The 23,491-nt window shown below is 39.0% G+C and overlaps 4 protein-coding genes across 4 annotated transcripts; all 4 read left to right on the forward strand.

Moving 5' to 3' along the window:
• Positions 1-7,568: 7,568 nt before the first annotated feature.
• Positions 7,569-9,268, forward strand: GCK72_025856 (uncharacterized protein; the record flags this gene model as incomplete). The annotated part of the gene is made up of 10 exons (XM_053736519.1): positions 7,569-7,817; positions 7,896-8,016; positions 8,065-8,142; positions 8,197-8,307; positions 8,386-8,493; positions 8,538-8,642; positions 8,697-8,786; positions 8,843-8,923; positions 8,969-9,028; positions 9,081-9,268. 10 exons carry the CDS (start codon positions 7,569-7,571, stop codon positions 9,266-9,268), a joined length of 1,191 nt encoding a protein of 396 aa, XP_053580085.1.
• A 2,174-nt stretch (positions 9,269-11,442) lies between these two features.
• On the forward strand, positions 11,443-12,616 carry GCK72_025857 (uncharacterized protein; the record flags this gene model as incomplete). Its single annotated transcript, XM_003105529.2, has 6 exons — positions 11,443-11,512; positions 11,557-11,819; positions 11,869-11,979; positions 12,024-12,151; positions 12,195-12,319; positions 12,369-12,616. 6 exons carry the CDS (start codon positions 11,443-11,445, stop codon positions 12,614-12,616), a joined length of 945 nt encoding a protein of 314 aa, XP_003105577.2.
• A 1,433-nt stretch (positions 12,617-14,049) lies between these two features.
• GCK72_025858 (uncharacterized protein) lies at positions 14,050-15,843 on the forward strand (the record flags this gene model as incomplete). Its single annotated transcript, XM_003105430.2, has 5 exons — positions 14,050-14,111; positions 14,157-14,467; positions 14,518-14,859; positions 15,140-15,508; positions 15,578-15,843. 5 exons carry the CDS (start codon positions 14,050-14,052, stop codon positions 15,841-15,843), a joined length of 1,350 nt encoding a protein of 449 aa, XP_003105478.2.
• Positions 15,844-18,661: 2,818 nt separating this feature from the next.
• Positions 18,662-21,795, forward strand: GCK72_025859 (uncharacterized protein; the record flags this gene model as incomplete). Its single annotated transcript, XM_053736520.1, has 9 exons — positions 18,662-18,800; positions 18,861-18,929; positions 19,136-19,201; positions 19,785-20,021; positions 20,107-20,472; positions 20,557-21,202; positions 21,251-21,386; positions 21,430-21,648; positions 21,697-21,795. 9 exons carry the CDS (start codon positions 18,662-18,664, stop codon positions 21,793-21,795), a joined length of 1,977 nt encoding a protein of 658 aa, XP_053580086.1.
• Between the last annotated feature and the right edge of the window lie 1,696 nt (positions 21,796-23,491).

The raw sequence follows: 23,491 nt of genomic DNA on the forward strand, positions 1-23,491 counted from the left end.
CAACCAGCAACTTCCTGTCTACTCGTCGATTGTTCCATACGAAAGAACGAATAGCATGAGCAAGCTCACCAACACAATACGGAGAGTCTGCAAATGGATTTGTTACATCGTGGAAAAACGGAACCGTCGCCATCCAGAGAAGACAATAAACTTCGCAGGATCAATCTTGAAGAAGTTCAATGAGGCTTTCAAAGCAAATAACTCCGTCGAAGAGACGTTGTTAGCGAGAAAGTTCATCATTCAAGATCACTACATTGATGCTAAAGAAAGGTTGAACGAAACGCCATCAAACAAGATGACCCCAGCGGTTTTCGATGAAGGAATCTGGAGATTCTCAACCAGATTCTCAAACGCCAAAGATGAGAGAATTACCCCAGAAATGAGAAATCCCATCATCATCATCTCCAAACACCGACTGGCAACTCTCATCGTACAAGAGGCTCACGAACATCTACGCCATCAGGGAATACAGGACGTCATAACCGAAGTGCACAGAAGATACTGGATAGAGTCCATAGGCCTAGTTGTCAAGAGCATCAGAAGACGATGCGTCACTTGTCAAAAGAAGCATGGACTCCCATTCGAGTACAACTACACAAGAATCTTGCCCCCGAGCAGAACAACGATGGAATCTCCATTCAAACACATCGGTCTCGACTACATTGGGCCACTTCCCTTCAAACTAGGACAACGGCTCGGTAAAGTATGGGTTCTTCTTCTTACCTGCCTTGTGACCAGAGCAGTTCACCTTGAAATTGTCTCTGACAACACAACGGTAGGCTTTATCAATGGATTGAAGAGATTCATTGCAAGAAGAGGAGCTCCGAGTTCGATACTGTCGGACAACGCCCCACAGTTCAAGCTCGGATACCGGATGATCAACAAGGACCTGAAAACCTACATCAACCAGGACCCCAGCCTCACCACCTTTCTTGCACGCCACGAGATCAAGATAAAACTCATAACTCCGATGTCCCCATGGCAAGGGGGCATCTACGAACGTCTCGTTGGAATCGTCAAGAACATCTTGCTGAAAGTCCTGGGAAAAGGTCATCACACCTTTCTAGAATTGGAAACACTGCTGATCGAAACCGAAGGAATCGTGAACTCTCGTCCAATCACTTCCAACAAGAAGGATATTGAGGATTCCCCAGCGATCAGGCCAATAGATTTCATCGCCCCAAACGTCTGCCTGGCACTTCCAGAAAGGACGGACTCAACGACGGGAGAGGAGACAGCTGGACAGACGGAAGTAAAGTGGAGAACTTTACTAGACGGTCTCACCAGAGTGAAGCAACGGCTCTGGGAAGAATTCACTAAAAGGTACTTCCACACCTTAAGAGAATTCACTCCAAGAAAAGGTGCCCACTCGAGGATCAAACCAAGAGTAGGACAGTTGGTTCTGGTGGAATTCCCCATCATACCCAGACACACATGGCCACTTGGAGTCATCACTGAAGTCACCAGGACAAAGGACGGCGAAGCTCGCTCGGTGATGGTCAAAACAATGGATTCTACAGTGGAGAAGTCCATCAATCAGCTCATTCCATTGGAAGACCCGGAGTACGAAGAGGAAAAGAACACGCTATCGGTTCCTCGGAACATTCCCGAGCCAGACACTTCGCCAATCGGTCCAACACCAGGCGACAAGGAATCTGGATCAAACAGCACAGGCCAAGCAGCTCAAGCCAAGGCAAACTGTCCAGCAAAGACACCGCAGACAGTGAAGAGAGGTCCCGGGAGACCGAAGAAGTTGACCGGACTCTATCTCATAAAGCCGCGGCCAAAAGCACTTGCCCAAGCAACAAAAAGAGGACGTGGACGACCAAAAGGTTCTACCAAAGGATCCACAACCATTCCAAAGATCCAAGCACCAACAACTCCAAGAAGATCTGCAAGACTGTGCCAGAAAGCAAAGTCAGATCTCGAAGAAAGATCAGACAGAGCAACAGGAGCAGTCAAGGAAGGAAAGGAGCCAAAATCCACAGCCAGCCCGAAGAGGGCAATACTCTCTAGAGGACGAAGAGACCAGAAGACCTGGAAAGCAAGAATCGCACAAGCCGTTCAGGACCACATCAACCTTCTTTCCTCCGTTTCACCCGGAAAGAAGGTTCATCCTACCCCCGGAATGTCGCGCCCGTAATAAGCTTTATTACAATCGCGACCCTTGCTCGACTCTTCTACGAATCGTCTCTCAATCAGATGTTTCGTAATTCCTTTGGAATTACGCCCAACTAGCGTCTTCACAACTTGTGCTTCTTATTCCCCTGCTCTTGTGCTCAAATCACCTAACTACTGGCTTCATTCTTCCCTCTAAAGGTCAATCAATCGAGGACGAGAAATGTTACGCGATGCAAACGCGCCCCACCGGACGATGACTTCACAAAGTTCTATTCGACCTCGCGTGGCGCGAAACTCTTCATTTCTAATTCTCTCGTTTCCCCCCACTATTTCTCGTCGACTGTTCGAGAAGCTTTTCTCTTTTACCCGCGAAAGCTTGTTTTATTGTTTTATTGCTTAACCAACTTGTTTTCTAATCACTTCTCACGTTTTACCATCACGAAGAGTGGTGAGTAATTCCCACTCTCTCTTTTCTGTAATCTCCCAGCATTTTGCTAATAAATGAGTTGAGTAGTGAAGTCATGTCTTCTTTTCGTCTTTCTAAACCCACTGAACCTACTATTCTTGTCTACACCACCGTTCCTTCACCATCGATGCCTATTTATCTTTCGGCCTACCCGAAGAGGGGAGTGTCGGGGATAAAATAGATCAACTTCACAAAATGGCGTCGCCACACACTATGTTAATCTTTTTTGATAACTTTGAATACATATTCTTTGTATTTTCAACCAATTTTTATTTAAAGACAATTTTCAGTTAAAACCGTTGTGAAACTGCAAGACGTTCTACTCAACATACATTCTTTATTCAACAAAGCTCTTAGAATACTCCAAAAAAGTGAGTCTTTCATATTAATTTTTGACCATAAGAAACAAACGAATCAAGAAAATATGTTATGCAATAAAAATGTTGCGGTGTAGTGAAAACTTTCTCTAGTGAAAGTAGGATGATTTCATACCAGTTTTACTACTAGTTTGTTCGAAAAAGTATTGGTGATGTAGTTCAATTAGACATTTTTTACTTTTCTGACTGCTCTTTCTCATCTACTCCTAACAATAGCCTTAGCCTAACATAGTAATTCCAATACTGTGCGATAAATTATAATTTTGTATGAGCTAAACTGAGCCGAAATAGTACACCATTTTTGTAGTTGGTTCAACATTTTGCTTATATGCACTGAAGTTAGTCGGTTTCAGAAGAAAATGGCTTTGATTGCCTGTAACTTTCAAGAAAGTGTCCCTTCAAAAAAATGGTCATCAATTAAAATTATGTGATATTTTCGCTCTCTCCAACCTGTACAAAATAAAATTTGTTGGACAATCAGGTCTCCCAAATACGCTGTCAAATTCCCCCCCTCCCCCACTAAAAATAACAAGTTGATAACCTTTTGAGCGGTTCTGTATAAGGTTCAAAATTCAAAAACTTACAATATTGAACCAAAAGTCTGGAAATATTTCAGAACATTCAAGAGGAATTTGTTAAAAACCGAATCGAAAATGCCGCAGAACTTACCAAATGAAATATTGGAAATGGTCACTAATCGGCTTAATATATTTGATAAGTAAGTCAAAAAAAGGTTATAAATAAAAAAAAATAAACAACTGTTCACTCTGAATTTCCGCTTTTTCAGAATACGCCTCCGAAGGGTATCAAAAAGACTTCGAAGCGTGGTTGTCCTTGATAAGAATTCCTACTGTAATGTAGATATTTTGGTGGCCCATTCCCAGATTTGCTTGAAACTGCATGGCAGACTGGGTGAAATAGTACTTACCTATAGAAAATGCGAAGACGGTACATTGACTGAAAGATCTCTAGGAGGAGGAGACAAATTGATCCGTGGAACAAACTCAAAAACCACAATTCACCACCTTGAAGTTGACCAAAGCATTTATGACCCAGAAAAAATCGCTCACTTCTGGCGATCATTTTGCAACTGGAACGTCTCAAAGTTAAAGATATTTGCAAACAACGGCTTTCAAGTCAACGCTGTATTGAAGGTCGTTCAGCCAACCGTTTTGACTGATATGAAGCTGGAGTTTGTGAGAAGCAGTACACACACGAATGCATTTTCAATTTCACAGTTTGTCAAATCCGAACAGTGGAAACAATTGAAGATGTTTAAAGGTCGTCCGCGTATCCGAAAGTCCAATCTTCAACATCTTTTACATCTCAAAAAAATTGACGTCATAAGCGAAGTTGAGCGTGAAGACGTTGTTCTTTTCTGCCTTGTAAGTTCACTCCGCGTATTCTATCAATTTTAAAATTAAATATTATTAAAGCCTATCAAATTCGAATGTATTGGAGAGCGCAGTCCTACGTTTCACAGAACGATTACCTGTACCTGGTCTTGTTACTGCATTCAGGAAAACGAATACGAATATTGGCCGACCATCGTGGAAAAAAACTCTTAGAATCCCGATAGATGAACATTCGGCCACACTGATCAAACTGACTGACAATGCCGCCATCGTTATGAGAAAACTCGCAACAGATCAAGATGAAAAAGTGATCATTGAGAAAATTGAAAAATTGTCTTCTATCTAATTTTTGAGGATTTCTTACTCAGTTTAATTTTTATTTTTAAAATGCCTCATTTGTTTTTATTAAATTTGACCTTTTATGACATGTTTTGTTTTGATTGTATTCAGTGATACAAACTGAATTGGGGCATTTATTTCTAATTTGTAACAGACACTTGATTAAACACAAAAAATACGAAACAACTCCTCTGATGCAGAGTTTACGTGGAAGATTATAAATTTGAACAAAAAAACAAACGATTTTGTATGATCGATTCACAATCTCTTTACTTCTGGATCTGATCATTATTATTCGGCCTTGTAGAGAAGAGACTAGTCTGAGATTGAACCAAAGCAAAAAAAATCTGGATTTTCTTTACTCTAGAGCAAAAATACACGACACATATCGTAATTGTTGAACAGTTGAAAATACCTATTCGTCAATTTTCAGAACATTCAGAGCTATTCTTCGAAAGGAGTTTGATTTTTATCAACATCAAAATTTAAACTGCTTGTGAAAAGAAATGTGTGTATAAACAAAGAGTAACCTTCACAGACTCCCAAAACAGAACATCATTAGTAAAAAACGTTATGAGATATACGAGGACATATCTATTGTCCGCTTTTCCTTGCAGATCATATAATTTTCACGAATCTTTTCACAATTACCTAAATTATGGGAAAATTGAAGATATAATGGACACAACTGCCATACAGTAACTTTCTCATTGCAGGTGCTGATATGGAAGATTATTGCTGCAGACTTTTCAAAAACTGTAGAGATCTTTCTGTGTAAAAAGTGATTTCAAAAAGCCAGCCCTTTTTTTAAACCCGCAAAGAACATTTTCATTCAGAATCGCAATAAAATGAAATAATTTTTTTTCAGAGTGCAAATCAGGGTTCAACTCAGCTTTCCGTCAATCACGAAGTTTACAACTCCTCCCGCTTTCTGCATTTTCAAGCTTTTTTCTGTCTTCCGCCATTTCGAATACCACTGTCCGCTCATCCCTGGTGCAAAGCTAATGTTCAAGTACTTATAAGTATGCTGTTATCATTCTACAATTTTTTGAGATTTCATGATGCACTTCTTTTAATTTATAGCCAATAAACTGCTTCTCTTCTAAAAGCGCAGTGCAAAGATGAGCAGGTGCCAAACATTTGACTGTCTGGGTTCAAAAGTGCAAGGAGGAAGAGGCCGTCATCACGACCTCACATTTTAAAGAGTCGCTTTTTACAAAGAGTCGGAGTGATGAGTAAAGATATGTAGTCATCATGATGAAGACGAAGAGACCGCCGCAATAGGTCTGGGCTTTATAGTTTTTGATTTTCCGACTGTTTTCTGCACAAGTAACAGTTTCTAATTTTCTGCAACATCGAACAACTGTTTATTTTCTTGATTTGTTTCTTTTCCTTTTAATTTTAGTAAAATCTAGTCAAGTCTGAATGTACGGTTTAAAGGTGACCCAGAAATGTGTGTGCGTCAAAACCAGCGCCTCTATTTTCGGCAAGGCGTAGACAATAAATTTTCCAAGTAAATGTTTTTTGTGTTATGTTTACATAACGGCTGTTTTGACATCTGTTCTTATGAATTGAGATGTTGTGACATTTCGGAACTTTAGGTAAAGTTGGGAATTTGGAAATGATCTCTGCACTCTATTGCGATTTCTGCAAACGTAAGCAAACATTTATTATAATGTTGAAACACATTAGGTTGGATGTTATGAAACAAAACAATAGATTGGAGGAAAACGTTTTTGAGAATTCAGAAACGAGAAGTATGTTAACGCATGAAAAGATATTTGAACGCAAATCGTTTTAATGATTGTCACGTGCATAATCAAGTTTGAATGTTTTCTCTCGAATTACTCGAATTACCATCTTTTTTATATCAAATCACTTAGAGATGCAGGAGTATTCATACTTCTAAAACGCGAATAGGGGGATGTACATGTGTTGACTGCCCCCCCCCCTCTCTAATAGGTTGCCATGCTACATTTGGTATTGTGTGCTCGGATTTTATCTCATTGTGATAAAGAAGAGTGAACATTCAACTCTGCGGGCTTTACTTTTATGAAAGTCTTCTCAATTTTATAATACCATCCACCTCATCGGCTGTCTGTGTGTCTGTTCATCCGAATGTCCCATTTCTTTCTGAAAACGTCTAGACAAATCATGAAAATTTAGAATCCGTCATTTTGTGTGTACGGTTGTCTAAATCTCTGTTAGCATTTGTGTTTTCAGTAAGTCTGTCTGTGGTTTCATCCGGATGTCTTTTCGGAAACCTCTAGACGTTGACATTTCCAATTTGAAATAGGTTGACATTTCACAATGAGTGTGTATAGGTAATAGGATATAATGTGTCTGTGATAATAGGTCATATCAGTATGAAAGAGTCTCCACATTTCGAAAATGCAAACAGGTGGGTGTTCAAATGTAGAGTCCCATTGGCATTTGCCACTGTTTTAGTATAACTTATAAGTACTTGAACATGCCAATTTTTTACCAACAGGATTATCTCCTGTTGGAATAAACTCCCCCCTCATATATTCCCCAGTTTTCCTAATTCCGATGTATTTCGATGTAATATTTCTTTTAATTTTGTGAAACCCTTTTTAATACTTAAACACTCTAACTTTTAGATTATAACTGTTTCTTTTTTTTCTTATTTGTGTAAGTGGTGAGAGTCCTTCAAATAAATAAATCAACTCTACATTTTTTTGCCATTTTGATATGACTGTACTTCTTTCTTCTGTTTTCTTTTTTGCCATAGTCATTTTAAGAAAACCACCTCGGCCTGCATATTTTTGCACAGTACTGTACAAACTGTCTTGATAACGCCATGTTTTAACTCATGTCTGCCTTTCGACTTCAGCAATCTCATTATTCTCTCAAACTGGTATTTTCATCTATGTTCATTTTTTCTAGACTATGAGATTCACTGTGCTCATCGTGCTCTTCACCCTCCTCGTCGCCGCTCATGCGAAATGCGTGTGCCGCTCTAATGAAGACGAGTGGAACAGTTATAGGGTGAAAGTTGGAGAGTCCCTCCGTTTTGTGAGCGGACAGCCACTGCCTGGAACTAAACGATGCCATGATGATGCCGATTTTTTCCATTTAATTAATGGAACATGGTTTGCTATTCCGCAAAAGAAAGACATTCGAAAATGGTGGGCTGAGGTAAGTGAAAATTTTTATATTGAAAAAAAAACATAATCTAATTTCTCATTCGAGACATCTTCTATGTAAACTTTTCAGCTTCGGCTCTACAAGGACAATGTCGTCTACACCATATATATTGATGTGGTAGATCGGGACTGGAAGCCGGAGAATGGGACCTTCAAAACTCCGGAAACCACGACCGTTAAAATTCCAAAACGTGAGAATTATAAAACTTTTTTTGATAAAATTAAATTGGAATTTTCAGCATGGACAAGGCCAACCACAGTTCGTCCGGATTCTCCCACCACCAGAGTTCCAGCCGTAACTGGTTCAACAGAAAAAGGTAAGAAATTTTAGGAAAAGAGTACTGTAGCAAATGTGAATATAAAACTTCCAGTGTGCCGCCCACGTGTGACACCGACATGGAGGACCACAAAGCTGCTTCCGACTCCAACCAGAATGATGCCCACCACCACAACTACCCAGTCTCCAGTGTCATCAACAAGGAGTTAGTGAAAACGATTTTTATTTTAAATTGAAAAGTTATCATACCAATAATCCACAAGTTCTCAAGATAAAATTTCAGCTGGATTGGTCACGCCTCTGTTGTCCACTACCAGGACTCTCGCACCGACATCTACTCCGGCTTTCACAACGACCACCACTCCGACTCTCTCCACGACCACCACTGAAGGTACATTTCATTATCCTAAATAATTATATCACAATGTTTTCCAGTGATGACGCCAACTACAACAATAACAATGCCGTCATCCACCCAATCCACCTCAACCACAACACCCTCAACCACAACTCCCCTTCCAGTTTCCACAGCAACCAGAAGTAAGTAATATCAAGATTCTTTAAGGAATTCAAACGGAAATACTGAATTTTCAGCATCGACATTGGGTTTGCCAACAACGACTCTCTCTGGAAGCTCGACCACTACTTTTGGCTGGTATTTGGACTTTGAGGTGTCCACAAATGGTGATTGGCAAAACTTCAAACCTAGAAAATGTGAAATTGAAACAAGTTTTTTTCAGCAGGGATGAGTACTCCACCAACTACTACTCCCACCTCTTCGACTCCAACACCCACTTCCAAATCGGACTCTTCCACTACTGGTGAGAAACATCACTTATCTAAAAGTGCAAAAAATAAGTTTTCAGCTGGTTTTGTGCTGGAGACAACTTTGACAAGTTCTACTTCTACACCAATCACAACAAGAGGTACAAAATCGCTTTTTCCAGTAATTGTGTTAAAGATTTTTCTCATTTCTAGAAACGACAACAACGCCGGGGACAACTATGTCCACATCTCCTGATCCACTGCCGTCCACCACTCCAGTCCCAGTTGTGCCAGAAGACATGTTTCCTCCTGGATGGTTCTTTGGGTTAATAGTATTTGGAGTAGCAGTAGGTGTCGTTTTCTTCCTGGCGGATTGCATCGCCCGCTGCCGTGGAGGATAGTTCTCTTTTCGAAAAGCATCTGTTTTTAATTGTTTTTTGTTGTTGTTTTTTTATACATCATGTTATAGTTCTATTAGAAAATAAAATCAAAAAAATAAATTATCACATTGAGAAAAGTGCAGTTGTTTTTCGACAATCAAACAATTAGTTTTTATGCATATCAAGTGTCTTCGATATCTGTTCCTCTGTATGTACTTTATCAGTACGTACTTCGAACGTTACAAGAAGTGGTTGAGTTGAACCATTGAAAATCAAGAGTAAAACATAGAGCACAAACATAAATGTGAGTTCATTTTATTCTGATAAGCAAAGCGAGGGTGATATTTAGTTCAGACTAAAAATTTGAGTTTAAAAAAATTTAATACAACACATTCGATACATGCATACAGTAATCAAAAGAAAAAATGGGAAGTTATCAGAAAATAGTACTGGTTACACAAGTTGCTCCTAAAAAATTATTTTCAAGCTTCGTGAAAACTCGTATGCCTTATTATAACGCTAAAAATATCAACTTAACAGGAGTGTAGCTTGATTCACCTGTAACTGCAATAATGGTGTACCACTTTTGATCTGCATACACAACACACAGTAAAAGTACTACATTTACTACTATTCAATAATGTGTAACGTTCCTGTTTTCTAGTCGTTGGTTGTATTTGTAGTGGTGGATTAAAGATGCTAATTGAGGGTCATGTCAGAGACATTTCCCACCTACACGACGTGGACAGAGAATGGGAATAATTGACATTTTCATTGCCTAGTTATTTAAAACCATGACTTTTATTATATTGAAATGCCCTCTGAAATAGCTTTTGTTGACAATGACATTAAACTTTTCCAGTTTTTATAATAACATAGTGCAAAATTTCCTTTAAAGAAAACATCGAAAATTGTTATTAGCAATTTCCCCCATAAAGGTTTTTACACTTTTCTTAAAAACTCAACATTTGAGTGAAATCTAGTGGAAAAATCATATACGCGCTGGTCTCATCGCTTTTTTTCAAAGCGTGTGCATTTTTGTTAGTATGGACCATCATCACACTGTGCATTTATTTTCTTTCCCCTCTGTCTACCCGCGCGGAAGTGTTAGACCTAATTAGGTAGATGAGCGCACTCTCCCCTCCCCCTCCCAAGCGGCGTGATGTCCAAGTGGATAGCAGCCAGGACGGTGGTCCAACAGGCGCAGGTTCGACTCCTGTAGGTGCACTTCCTAATTGCAGGGAAGAAGAGAGAGGACGAACGCATATTTGAGACACGCGAAGCTTATGCAGTTTATGATAACATTTTTGTCAAAATTTCAGTGGTTCTGGAGCGGAATACCACAGTAAAAGTTACAAAAACTTGTGAAAAAGTGTTTTTGCAGAATTAAAACAATCAGAAAATAAATATTAAACATGATATGTAAAAACTGTGCAAATAAGTCACAAAAAGGAAATGGGCCACTTTCTGCGGGATATTTCATCGCTTATACGTGTGACAATTATTCGGAGAAATCCCTCAAAATTTGTTTTGTTCCCTTTTCTACGAGGTACGGATATTAACTCTGTACCTTCGTAGATTGAAAAATCGGATCAGGTTGTTACTGATTTCCTTCGTTCAGTATACGTTTTCGTTTTTTTTTTTTTAAATTTTCTTGTTTCTGTCTCCTGCTCCCTATTCTTTAATCCCCATTGTAATCCTAAAAATCGTGTTTCCTAATAAAAACTGTCAAAACTTTTAAAACAGAAACTCTAATCCTTATATCTGATTTGTGTTCTAATCTATATTCCTTGTAGCGGATTACGACAATTTTCTTATTATTTTTGTGATGAAACGTTTTTAAAATCTATTTTTAATCTGTTGATTAATCACGCTACATGAATTGTGTGTTCTTTGATTTTGTGGTCTTAGATGTTCTGGCAACGTCCGAAACTCTAAAATAGATTATGTGTCATTAATCTTCACGCTTCAAGTCCCGCCCATAGAGGCATAACGTAATTTTTTCAGTTTTTTTGAAATTATTTTCTTATCTTCATTTATCACAAATGGAATCAAAAGAAGGCTATCCTTTTAGCACCTGTCTGGTTTGTTTCAGAGAAGGTATTTTGACACGACATTACGGAGTAAGTTATCAATTTTCATCCGAAATATGCGTTTCTCCACATTTTCAGTGTGTTGTATGTGAGTCTTGCAAGATGTTCTACCGCAGATGTGTCCTAAAGTACAAGAGATATGACTGTGAATACATAAACACTTGCTATAACGGTAAGCTTCCATTGTTTGATGTTGTAATTGTTATCTTGTTGTAGGTCCTCCTCCTTTGTATCCATGCTACGCAAGCTGCAAAGACTGCCGGTTCAATAAGTGTAGAACAATTGGAATGCAAATGCAAAATGAAACAGTTCCACTTTTGGTTGCTGAAAGATATAAATGCGCCGCAGAAACAATTAGAGATCTTATTTGGAACGATGATAAAAGAACGAATGCTTTGAAAAGACAATTCTCCGTTGATAACCCAAGTTTAGAAGAAATTGTACAAAGCAAAGGTTCTTGTGTCCAGTTCGTAGAACAAGTAAATTAATAGGAGATGGAATTCAGAGTATAAACTTTCTGATTCTTAGACCAAGACTCATAGATTGACACCGGCAGACTGGCATTTCTTCTTTGCATACACAACAATTGTTTTCCTGCTCAATATGGACTTCATGACCGGAATGGAAGAGAAAGACATAGTACGTTGCGTTTTCCTTTTTCATTAAAGTCTATCTTTTTTTAGATAACACTAATCCAAGAAAACACAGTGAAAACCAGTCTTCTGTTCTGCTCGTTCGATGCAATGAATAGAAAATTCCCTTCTATTAGAACTCCTAGAGGTCAACACGTTGTCCCCGAAAGTGTTAGAGAGTAAGTCAGGTTTTTTGTCTTAAAGTTTAATCATAATTTTCAGAATGTTTGAGAAAGATCCTCGTTATTTGTATGAGACTGGCAACATGCTTCCAAACAAGTTCAAGGAGCTGGAAGTTACATATGAAGAGATGCTTCTGATCACAGCTATATTCTTCTGCGAATCTGGTAAGTTATAGAAAAATATTTGAATCTATCAATTTAACTACTTTTTCAGAAACCTCGCCGTTATCCGAAGAAACCCAAAAACTACTCGAGCTGCATCACGATAAATTCAGTTCTGCTCTATTAAACTATTGCAAATGCGCACATTCAGACACCTTCCAAACACGATTTGAACAATTACTAGAGCTTAGGGAAATTCTTAAGGAGAATCTGAAACGCATCGAGTACATTGCAATTACGACTAGAATTAAATTGAAACCAACCGATTACAAAAAACTTTTTGATCATATTCTTCTATGAATCTATTATTTTAATTCTATTTGTAATTTTTTTTTGTTGTTTGTCAAAAAAAAATTCTGATTGTATGCTTCAAAACTTTCTGATATTTCTAAATAAATTACTCGTTGGATCACCGCTGCGTACTAGACTACATTTCAAGCAAGGTCGACAAACATAAAGAAGTAATTCCACCATACTTTTGGATCTTAGACGAACGACATTTACAAATTCTGCAAAAAAACTTTTCATAAGTTTCTGTGGAGTTTACTGTAAATTCCGGCATAAAAATCACTGAAATTTTGACAAAAATGTTATCAAAAACTGCATAAGCTTCGCGTGTCTCAAATATGCGTTCGTCCTCTCTCTTCTTCCCTGCAATTAGGAAGTGCACCTACAGGAGTCGAACCTGCGCCTCTCGGACCTCCGTCCTGGCTGCTATCCACTTGGACATCACGCCGCTTGGGAAGGGGAGAGAGGAATGCGCTCATCTACCTAATGAGGTCTAACACTTCCGCGCGGGTAGAAAGAGAATCAATGCACCGTCAAATGATTCTCCATACTAACACCATACACACTATTTAAAAACAGTGATGATACCAACAATCTGGTTATTTTTTATTTTTTTAGTCGTCATCTACAGTAAACTTTCAAGTCGGCTAATTCAACAAAACGTTTTCCTTGAAGACATTTTTTAAAGAATTGTCAACACTTCCGAGTAAGCCTGGTAGAAGTTATTGGAGTGGAGCGGATGGTTATTTTCTATGCTTATCGACTTTTCTAGTAATTTAGTTTCTGTACTCTAAAAACAATTTGATTTTCTACCCTCAAACAAACATTTCTGCAGTTCCCAACACCATAAGTTCCAGCTGAAGTCAATGATATTTTGAGGACTGATGTTCCAGCAACAAGCTATTTGGTTGAGAATGATTTTCAACCACAGATTAATTCATAACACTTCGACAATGATACTGTAAGGATCTGTACTCAAAAAAAATCGTTTTCAATTTTCGATTTTCTACCCACAAATATAAATTCTGATTTTCCAATGATATATTCCTGGTTGAGTTCAATTGATGACATCATTTTGTGGTTCTGACAGTACAAAAATGTATTTAATTTGTCTAGACTGCCAACTGTGCAGCATGAGTGTCGAAATACTTAAAAGACTGCCTGTAGTCTGAACGAGTCTAGACATTCATGTAGAGCACAAAGCTTCCGAAAACCGACCACCTGTTCAACATATATTCAGATGCATTCAAAGATGACATCACTTGACGTCTTCGAGACATTGCACATGTGTTTAACATATGTTCATCAAGCAGAAATTCTATAAAAGGGTTCGCCAATCCTAGTCCAAGTCACTGTACGTTTTCCACGATCCTGAATATAGTTTTCTCTCATTTTTTAGTGCTTACTGTCTTTTTACTTCAACGTTTTTTAAATTTCCGGTGATAATGTCCACGCCGTTCAATCCTGTGCCTGCCGAGAGAGTTGGAGATCAATCTGCTTCAATTTGGTAGGTGAATCGTAAATTTGAATTTTACAATAGTGATTTTTTCAGGACTGAGTTCGCTGCTCTCGCTGTTGAGAATAAAGCTGTCAATCTCGGTCAAGGATTCCCAGATGGCTCTGCGCCGAAGTTCGTCACTGATATTCTGAAGAAGATATCAGAGAAGCCGGAGATGGTTGATGGTCATCAGTACACTCGTGGTTACGGTCATCCGAAGCTCGTTGAGACTCTTGCAAAATGGTATTCGTATCTCTATGAAGTTGCTGTCAACGCATCGGACGACATTCTCATCACTGTCGGAGCTTATCACGCTCTGTACTACGCCTTCCTGGCGTGGATCAATGAGGGAGATGAAGTTATTAGTAAGTTACTATCACAAGCACCAGTAAGAGAAAATATTTGATAATTTCAGTCATCGAGCCAGCATTTGATTGCTACGGACCTCAAATCAAGTTCGCTGGAGGCGTTCCAGTCCCAGTACTGATGAAGCTTCCGGAAGGAGCTGACCGGGCATGCGACTTCAAAATCGATTTTGTAGAGCTTGAAGCCAAAATCAACACAAATACCAAGATGATTGTGATCAACAACCCACACAACCCAACTGGAAAACTTTTCAGCTACTCTGAGCTTCAACGCACTGCCGACCTGGCCAAGAAGTACAACTTGATCGTTGTCGCTGATGAAGTCTATGAGTTCCACGTCGAGAATACATTCAACGTACAAGGTGTTTGGAAAATGGAGATGGTCCGTTTTGGTAAGGTTTTTGGCTGTAACCGGTAACATTTAGCAACCAGCCTGGCTGCCGCGCCTTCGGCGCTTCATCCGGCTGGCCTCTCCTCATTTACTTGTTCACCTTCCAAGAAATGTGTCCGCGTGGCCGAGTGGTCCAAGGCGGCGGTCTCTGCGCAAAGAGCGCAAGTTCGATTTTGGGCCCGGCCGCCTTTCTTTCTCATATCTCAAAATTTGCGGACATTGGGACAGATGGGCAAACCCCACATGCGTTTTATATATAAGAATGATAAACACTTTTTCAGCAAGCCTCCCGGGTATGTACGAGCGTACCATCTCGATTGGAAGTGCCGGAAAAATCTTCTCCGTGACTGGATGGAAGCTGGGATGGGCCATCGCCCCGAAAAAACTTCTTGCTCCTCTCAAAGCTAATCATCAAAACTGTGCTTCCTCTTGCTCCACACCAACCCAATTGGCAGTTGCAGAAGCACTGGAGTATGAGTTCCCGAAGTATCTGTTCAGACCATTCAAGTCATATTTGGCTTATAAGTTGCCGAAGGAAATCTGCAAGAAGTGTCGTAAAATGAGTGTGATGCTCAAAAAAGCTAATTTCACTACAATTTGGCCGGACGCCGGATTCTTTATGCTCGCGGATTATTCGAATGTCAAGAATGGTGAGTAATCAATTGGAATGGAGATATTCCGCTTTTTTGTTACTTCAATAGCATACAACTTTTTTTCAGTCCCAAACTTCAAGGAATCCGTCCAAGAAGAGTCTCAAGCAGAATCTGATGAACCAGAACCTCAAATAGAAGTTGAAGACCCAGCCGACTTGATGTTTGCAAGATGGTTATGCCGTGAAAAGAAGATTGCAGTCATCCCACTCACTGCGTTTTACTCTACTAATGAGGACAAGAATGCGAACGACAAAATGATTCGAGTCTGCTTTTTCAAGAAGGAAGAGACTCTCAACAAGGCGAAGAAAGTTCTCGATAAACTTTCTCAATAACTCAACAGCTGCATTCCCATTCTATTTTAATGCTGACTCCAATTAATATCTCAACTTGTATGTATTCCATTCAATTACATCTCTATTCTGGTTTTATACGTATTTTTTGTACAAATAAATTTGATATCAGTGGGGATTTTTTAAGTAATCTCTTAAGTCACCATGAAGTGGTTTCATAGAGTGTTCAGTGAATAACATAGACACGTATTTTGATAAGCAGTTGTCCAGAAAACAAATTCGTCGTAAATTCACGAGACCAAACCCTACCCCCTCCCTCCCCTTCCTCTTGGCCTTTTCAAATCCTCTCTTTTGCTTTACTCGTACTCAAATTCTCGGTCATACACTCTCCCCCCTCTCCTATTTTTTCGCTCTTCTCTATTCTTCACCTATTATAAGTCATCTATTTTGCTTTCCCGTTTCACTGACTCCCGTTTCACTGACTTAGTATCAGAGCATAAGCTAGTTATATCCATTGGGTGGGTATTCTCTCTCGCGAAAAAGGAATACTTCTTCGCCCGCCATTTCAATTTGAGGGACGACGTCTATCTTTTTTTTCGAGCATTAGGGAGAGGGGGAGTGCATGACCGAGAATTCGAGTAAAAGTGAAGCAAAAGCGGGAATTTTGAAAGACCAGTAAGGGAGAAGGGTTCGGTCTCGTGAACTTACAACACATTTAATTTTGGTCAACTATATGTAGAATTCCCACAGCATTTCTTCTTTTTTCTTTGATGTAAGAGCATAGTTAAATTTTCTTTGTCTTGACCCTTTTCATCTTCCCGCTCTTTGTTGGTTCGCTGAATCATCATCTATCTTCTTCTAACTTATTATTTGTAATAGTAGAAACAACACTTTTATGCCTTGGGTATAAACGCCCAGAGGAAAGAATCTATCCCAATTTGAAACTATTCTTGACTCCTCCACCCCGGTATTCTCTTCCCCTTGTCATTATGTCTGTTTTCACTACCCGTTTCATCGTTTTCACATTCCTTCGATTTCTACATTTTCTGGTCCTAGTCTTTTCTTTTCACTCGAAACTGACTCGTGAGGTGCCGTTTCCAGTTTTTTGTATCTCTATGTTGTCATTTTGGTCGCAATAAAATGAAAAAAATATATTAAAATCTAATCTCCTGCCGCACTTCAAAAAATTGATAGTTGGAGCATTTTGCTCTAAGATTTTCAAAAGTAAACTGCTTTTTGATAACTTATACGTAAAAATAATTGTTCAATGAACACCTTGCAATTTAAAAGTCACATAATTTAGTATCTGTTTTCCATTTCTCCATTTCTTTTAACAAAAACGCTTCCCCTGACACTCTCCCTTACATTCTAAGAGATGAATGCTAAAACGTCATTCGCCCTCGGCTGGAATTTGACTCGAGGCGCGAGCTCTATCTTCTTTTTTGCAAACATTCATAAGAAATAGAAGAAAAAAGTGAGAATTCTTCCAAAAAACACTCAAAACAGGTGAAACCGTGTTTTCTACGAAGTGAGGAGATTATTTCTGTATATTTGTGGATTGAAGGACCAAGTTGTTACTGATTTCATTTGTCTAGTAGACATTATCTTCTTCTCAATTTCCTATGTGATTCACATTGCTTTCGCGCCCATAAACTTGTCATCTCCTTTGTGATACCAAAAATTATGTTTCCTTACAAGAACTGGGAATTTTAAAGTAAAATATCCTCAGATCAAATTTGTGTACTTAGCTTTGAGATCATTAAATTTTGGAAAAAAACTGCTTTTTGATAACTCATACATAAAAATGAATGCTCAATAATCACCTCGCAATTTGAAACTGGCAGACTGCTAAATTTGAACGATTTGTGTTTTTTGCAGTTTTAATTTGTTTTAATTCGTTTTTCTTCTAACAGAAACTCTTCCCCTGTCACTTTCCCTCACATTATTAGAAATGAATGCTAAAAGTGCATTCTCCCTAGCCCGCGGCTTCAACGCGCAGGACGACCTCTATCTTCTTTTTTTCAAACAGCCAGACTTTTTTTTCCGGACACTCTCTTTTACTCTCTTTGAGATGAATGCTAATAGGGTATTCTCCCTCGCCCACAGTTTCAACAGGAGGTACAACATCTATCTTCTTCTTTTTTCGAACATTCAGATGGGATAGAAAAGAAATGTGACATATGATGTTATACTCTCCCTGCTGTCCTTCTTCGTTTTTTTTTTCATTCTTTATTAATCGAACAAAGTGAAAATTCGTTGCAAACGAAGCTCAGGATCCGATCACCGATGAGATCAAATTCGTTTACTTTTTTTTTACTTTTAAGGCCCTCCATTCATTCATCACCGCCTTCACAATAACATTAGTCATGCAAACTAATAAATAAACACTATACCGTGAGAATCGGAGATCTGTCGCATACCCCGAAAATACCCGAACTGCAATTTCACTATCGATTTTTGTAGTTCAAGTCAGCGAAGCAGTTTTATAGTTTATCTTCGTCTCTTGCACTTCCCAAAAAATTTTCCATTTTCCGCTCGTTGTTCTCTTACTTTCCTTCCACCTTCTGTCGTTTTTCTTGCGCTTCTCCACTTCTTTCGCCCTTTTTTGTTTGCATGTTCTTCTTCTTCTCTATTTTTCTTAGTTTTTCAGTATAGCATTTCAATGGAATCAACTTCATGTTTTCCCCGTTAAAATCTCTTCCCGGTGTTTAAATAAAATATTTCTTCTAAATTTCTTGCCTTCAATTCTCATCTGTGCCCCTGGCCTAAATTAAAAATCTCATTTAACTTTATCTTCATGTGACGTGCCACTAACTTGTTCCTTTGTTTCAAATGAATATATAAAAATGGAGTTTTCAGAATGGTGAAAAAAGGTAATGCTTCAAGAAATCTTAATGGTGGAAATAGCCGCGGTTCCAACAACAACAGACGAAATCAAGGCAACCGACCAAATGGACAGCAAAACGGCCAAGGACAAAACGGAAGAAATCAGAAAAACAGTAAGTTGATTTTTCGACTATAATCGACATGAGTAATTGGACAAAACAAATGACTTTCAGCACCGCATCGAGAAATCCAAGGAAACGAGAACAGGAATGGGCCCGGAAACTGTAGAGGACAGGTGAATGGTGAGTTGGATAATAAATGGTCGTATAAATATAAGAAATGACGACTGATAGGGTGGGAACCATTTCAAGTTGATTGGTCAAATTGTGAATCATAGTTTGGAAGACTGACGTGCCTTGAGAATTCCCCTAAAAACTCAAAACTAGTCCGCTAAACTTGATTCAAACTGCAATAAACATTGTGATTACTGCCATTAAACGACTTTCAGCTCCTCGTCAAGGAAATCCAGAAAACGGTAGAGATCATTATGGATATGGGAGAGAACCGATGAACGGTGAGTTGGGTGACTTCTGGATACTCTTGCATTTATGGAATTTCTTATTTCCAGACTTTTTAAGAGTGCCGTAAAATTTGTTATAGATGGGCGCCCGCTAATAAAAGTTTGGAGCATCCTATCTCGGCTGCCTTCAAAGAAATGAAAATAATCTCAACTAAAAAAATATTCTATTAATATTAAGCTATATTTTGTCAGTTTGCAGCTTTTTGATATTTCCTTTGGGAATCAAGATATACCGCTGCGAACAAGCATCGCTCCGTGCATCTGTATTAAAATTTTACGATAATAACGTCTGGGTAATCAAGCAAATAAAAAATACGGGTAGCCTCAAGAATTCTTTGTAATTGGTTAACTTTAAACGCGAGTCCCGGCTTCCCAGATCTTCCAATTATGCCAATCGTTTATTATGTTAGTAGAGACTTCATTTTTGTTGTTCACAATTTTTTATGAACTTTCTTAACTATTTTGCACTGAGATAGGTTGCAGACATCATTTCAATAACCCATAATCGTTATGACCAGTACTACTCCTATTTTCACTCACCCTAGCTCAGATTTAAAATGTTTATTCTTATTTTCAGGTGCAAATCGGTCAGTCATTCGAGATGAAAACCGCCCTCTTCACAGAAACCCACTTCCACCACCTAGTCCCTTGTACGACAATGAATATGACGACATTGTTGAAGGAATCAACCCGATTGTGTATCCGTATCGTGTTCGAGGAGAGCCAACTGGTAGTCTCAACCACGAAATGAGTCATGTTTCTCGCCCATCTCAGCCACACATTTTGCCAATCCAATCGGTTTCCCGATTGGAAGGTAAGAATTATTTAAATTTTCTTTATTGTGAGCCATTTGCTTAGAGAGTAACAACTATCAGTATCAAACATATATTTATTTTCAGATTCCAACACACAACCAGTTCGCTTTTCTCCCCGGACTCTAGTTCAGTCACCAATGACACTCTCAACAAGTGTTCGCACCTTGTTCGACAAAGATGTGGAGTCATCATCGGAGAGACTGAATGTTAAATCATCGTTCCCTGACTGGAACATCTCCGGAGATTCAACAAGATATGCTCGTTCTTATCACTTTCCAAAAGATCCAAGAGATAGAGTTAGCCATCTGGAGTACGAATCACAACTCCAAGTGCCTCGTTTCCGACGACGTTCTCCACTTCCTCTGGACTTCGATGAGGATTCACCAGCATCGAGCGGAACCTTCGATCGCCAGAACAACATGTCAATTGTTGCGTTTTCACGAATGGAAGGTAAGAGTTATTCAATTATCTTTTCTGAAAAGACCTTGCTTAGAGAGGAAAAACTAGCTATCATTATCAAATATTTACTTTCAGAATCGAAACTACCAGTCCGAGATGAATATCATGCATCTCGCCGGAATTCAATTCAGCCACGAAATCGAAACGGTGGAGTCAATCACTTGGAAAGCGAAGCCCAACTCCAAGCAATTTGCTACCGAGCACGCTCTCCACCTCCTCTACAATTCAATGAGGACCAGCCGTCATCAAGTGAAAACATCACTCGCCACGCCAACTTCTCCCGTGAAGACTCAACAAGATATAGTCATCCTCATCACATCGCAATTGAGAAAAAAGATGGAGCCAAACATCTGAAAAACGATTCCCAACTCCCAACACCACGTTTTCGACCACGCTCTCCACCTGCTCTGCAATTCAATGAAGATCAAGGAACTTCAAGCGGAATTGTTGATCGCCACACCCACTCCAGTGGAAATCCAGTCCCCAAGATCCAATCTGACTTCTCAAGATTGTCGTTGGAAAAAGCTGAAAGCCAGGGAAATCGTCGTCGCCACCCATTCGTGGTTACTTTCAAAGGTTCTGTCGCACCGGAGTTTTTTGAAAAACACACAAGTTCATTGTGTAGTGTTACGATTTCGGTGACTGGATGCAAAACCGGACGGTTTGCGGCCTTTCCGACCGACACCATCACTGAATTCAATGAAATGAATGAAAGGATACAGTAAGCGTTTTACAATTCAAAATACTCGAATATCTATGTACATTGCAGGGAAGCGATGGAGTATCTAAAAGCCATCCCACCAAAAATTTCAGGTGAATTGTGGCAGCCGGGAGTCGGCTGCATTGTACGCTGTTCACAAAACGGGTGGTCTCGCGGAATGGTAGTCGAGAGAAAACCAGATCAAGTATTAAAAAATTATCAAAAATTATTTTATTTATGATTTTCAGGAATTCTTGGTCTACAAAATGGACCTCGCGGTGTTCAGAAAAGTGCCGCTGAGCGATATCTGGCCGTTGCTGCCAGAATTCAATAATATAGCTGCATTTGCAGCCAACTGCTGTAGTATGGAGAGTGATACTGAAAAGTTTATTGACGGCAAGGAGCTAATCGAAAAATGGGGACAGTCAAAAGTATTTTTGAAGTTCTCAGACAAAAAGATGAGAAATGTAAGTTAGAGGATTTCAAATGGTAAGCAGTCAACCCAATATTTGCAGAACATCATTCCACGCTACAGAGTGGAAGTTTTCATCGAGACTGAAAGTGGTCAAATAGAAAGTCTCCAACGACTCAGTGGACAAAGAAAGGTCGAATAATTGGGAGAAGGGTGGATTAACCACTAATTTTGTTTTATTTGTTTGACTGAATGATTATTCTGTTTTTTTTTGCTAATGCATTTAATTGAAATGAGACGATTGCTATTGTCTTCATATAATAATCAGAGCTACAACTGTTCTGTTTTTGAATGTTGAAAGTTTCGGCTCTATTGGCAAAGAATGGTCCCAACCGCAAAGAACGGTCCCAAAAAATAAAAGAACGGTCCCAAAGAATTACATGGTCCCAACCGCAAAGAATGGTCCCAAAATTTTGGGTGACACAAGTTTCCGAATTGAATGGTCCCAACCGCAAAGAATAGTCCCAACCGCAAAGAATGGTCCCAACTCAAAATTTTAAAATTTTTTAGTAAAACTAATTTTTACGCTCCTTTTACCCAGGCTTAGGAAGGGCCGGGGCTACCTGATGATTCACACTGTCACTCAAATTTTCGAAATTTTAAGCATTTTTTTGGCTGAAGGTGTGTGGCTGGGAGAGGCACTTTTTTGTTACATAACCTTTCTCTTAGGCTTAGGTTTCTTAGAAATTCGGAAAAAAAAATGGACAAAAACTATTAATTTGTCAATTTTTGTTGTTTTGTCAAGTTTTTTTCCGAATTTCTAAGAAACCTAAGCCTAAGAGAATGGTGAAAAGTGGTCCCCACAAGAATCACACAGATTTTGTAAACTTTGTTCATCTTTCAGCACACTGATTCAGAGTCCCCAAAAACAATTTTTGAGTGTCCCCAAACTAACTTAGCGTCCCTTTTTTTGTATCAATTTTGAGGGACCATTCTTTGCGGTTGGGACCATGTAATTCGGAAATTTGGGTCACCCAAAATTTTGGCACCATTCTTTGCGGTTGGGACCATTCTTTGCGGTTGGGACCGTTCTTTGCGGTTGGGACCATTCTTTGCCAATAGAGCCGAACATTCTTTGCGGTTGGGACCGTTCTTTGCGGTTGGGACCGTTCTTTGCGGTTGGGACCATTCTTTGCCAATTGAGCCAAAGTTTTTTGATAAACCATCTTCTGAATGTAATTATTAATAAAAGTAATAAAAGATTGGTGTCTCAAAGCTTGCATTGTTCTTTTTCAATACTATTTGGTCAATACCAAAGTGTTTACTTTTCTTTATTAATATCTTTTCAGCAATTACATTTTTCAGATTATTTGGCCACATCTTCCAAGAACAGCTTCAGAACTAAAAAAGTTCCGATTGCCATCTCAAATTCTCTTCATCTCTTGAGAAAATAGGCTAAAGTAATGATGAATTAATTCGCCGTTAATCGGCAATGGTCTAGTTTTATGAAAAACCTAGGCCATCTTCTAAATGTCCTCACGGCGATGTTGTATGTATATTTGCTTTCCGGCGATAATGAAGAATAGCACGACACTTGAGGAGTCCCAGAGAAAAAAAGGCCCGTAGGCAGTATCACTTTTTCAAAAACAAAACCTTCGCATCATTACAATTCGCAAATAGTTCTGCCAGAAAAAATGTTTCTGGAGACTGCGAATGTTGGAACTCGAAACATCGTCGTGCAATTCAAGCATTCTGAATGCCAAGTCCTTCATGTCGGCTGTAACATAGAAACACGGTGAGTATTCAAATATTTTAAAATTTGTTCAAAATTCCTCAAGAAAATTAAAAGTTGTGAACGTTTGTATTCCAGGTCCCGACGGCAGAAAATTCGCTCACAT

This window comes from Caenorhabditis remanei, chromosome X, assembly GCF_010183535.1.
Source record: "Caenorhabditis remanei strain PX506 chromosome X, whole genome shotgun sequence".
In the NCBI taxonomy this organism is placed as follows: domain Eukaryota; kingdom Metazoa; phylum Nematoda; class Chromadorea; order Rhabditida; family Rhabditidae; genus Caenorhabditis; species Caenorhabditis remanei.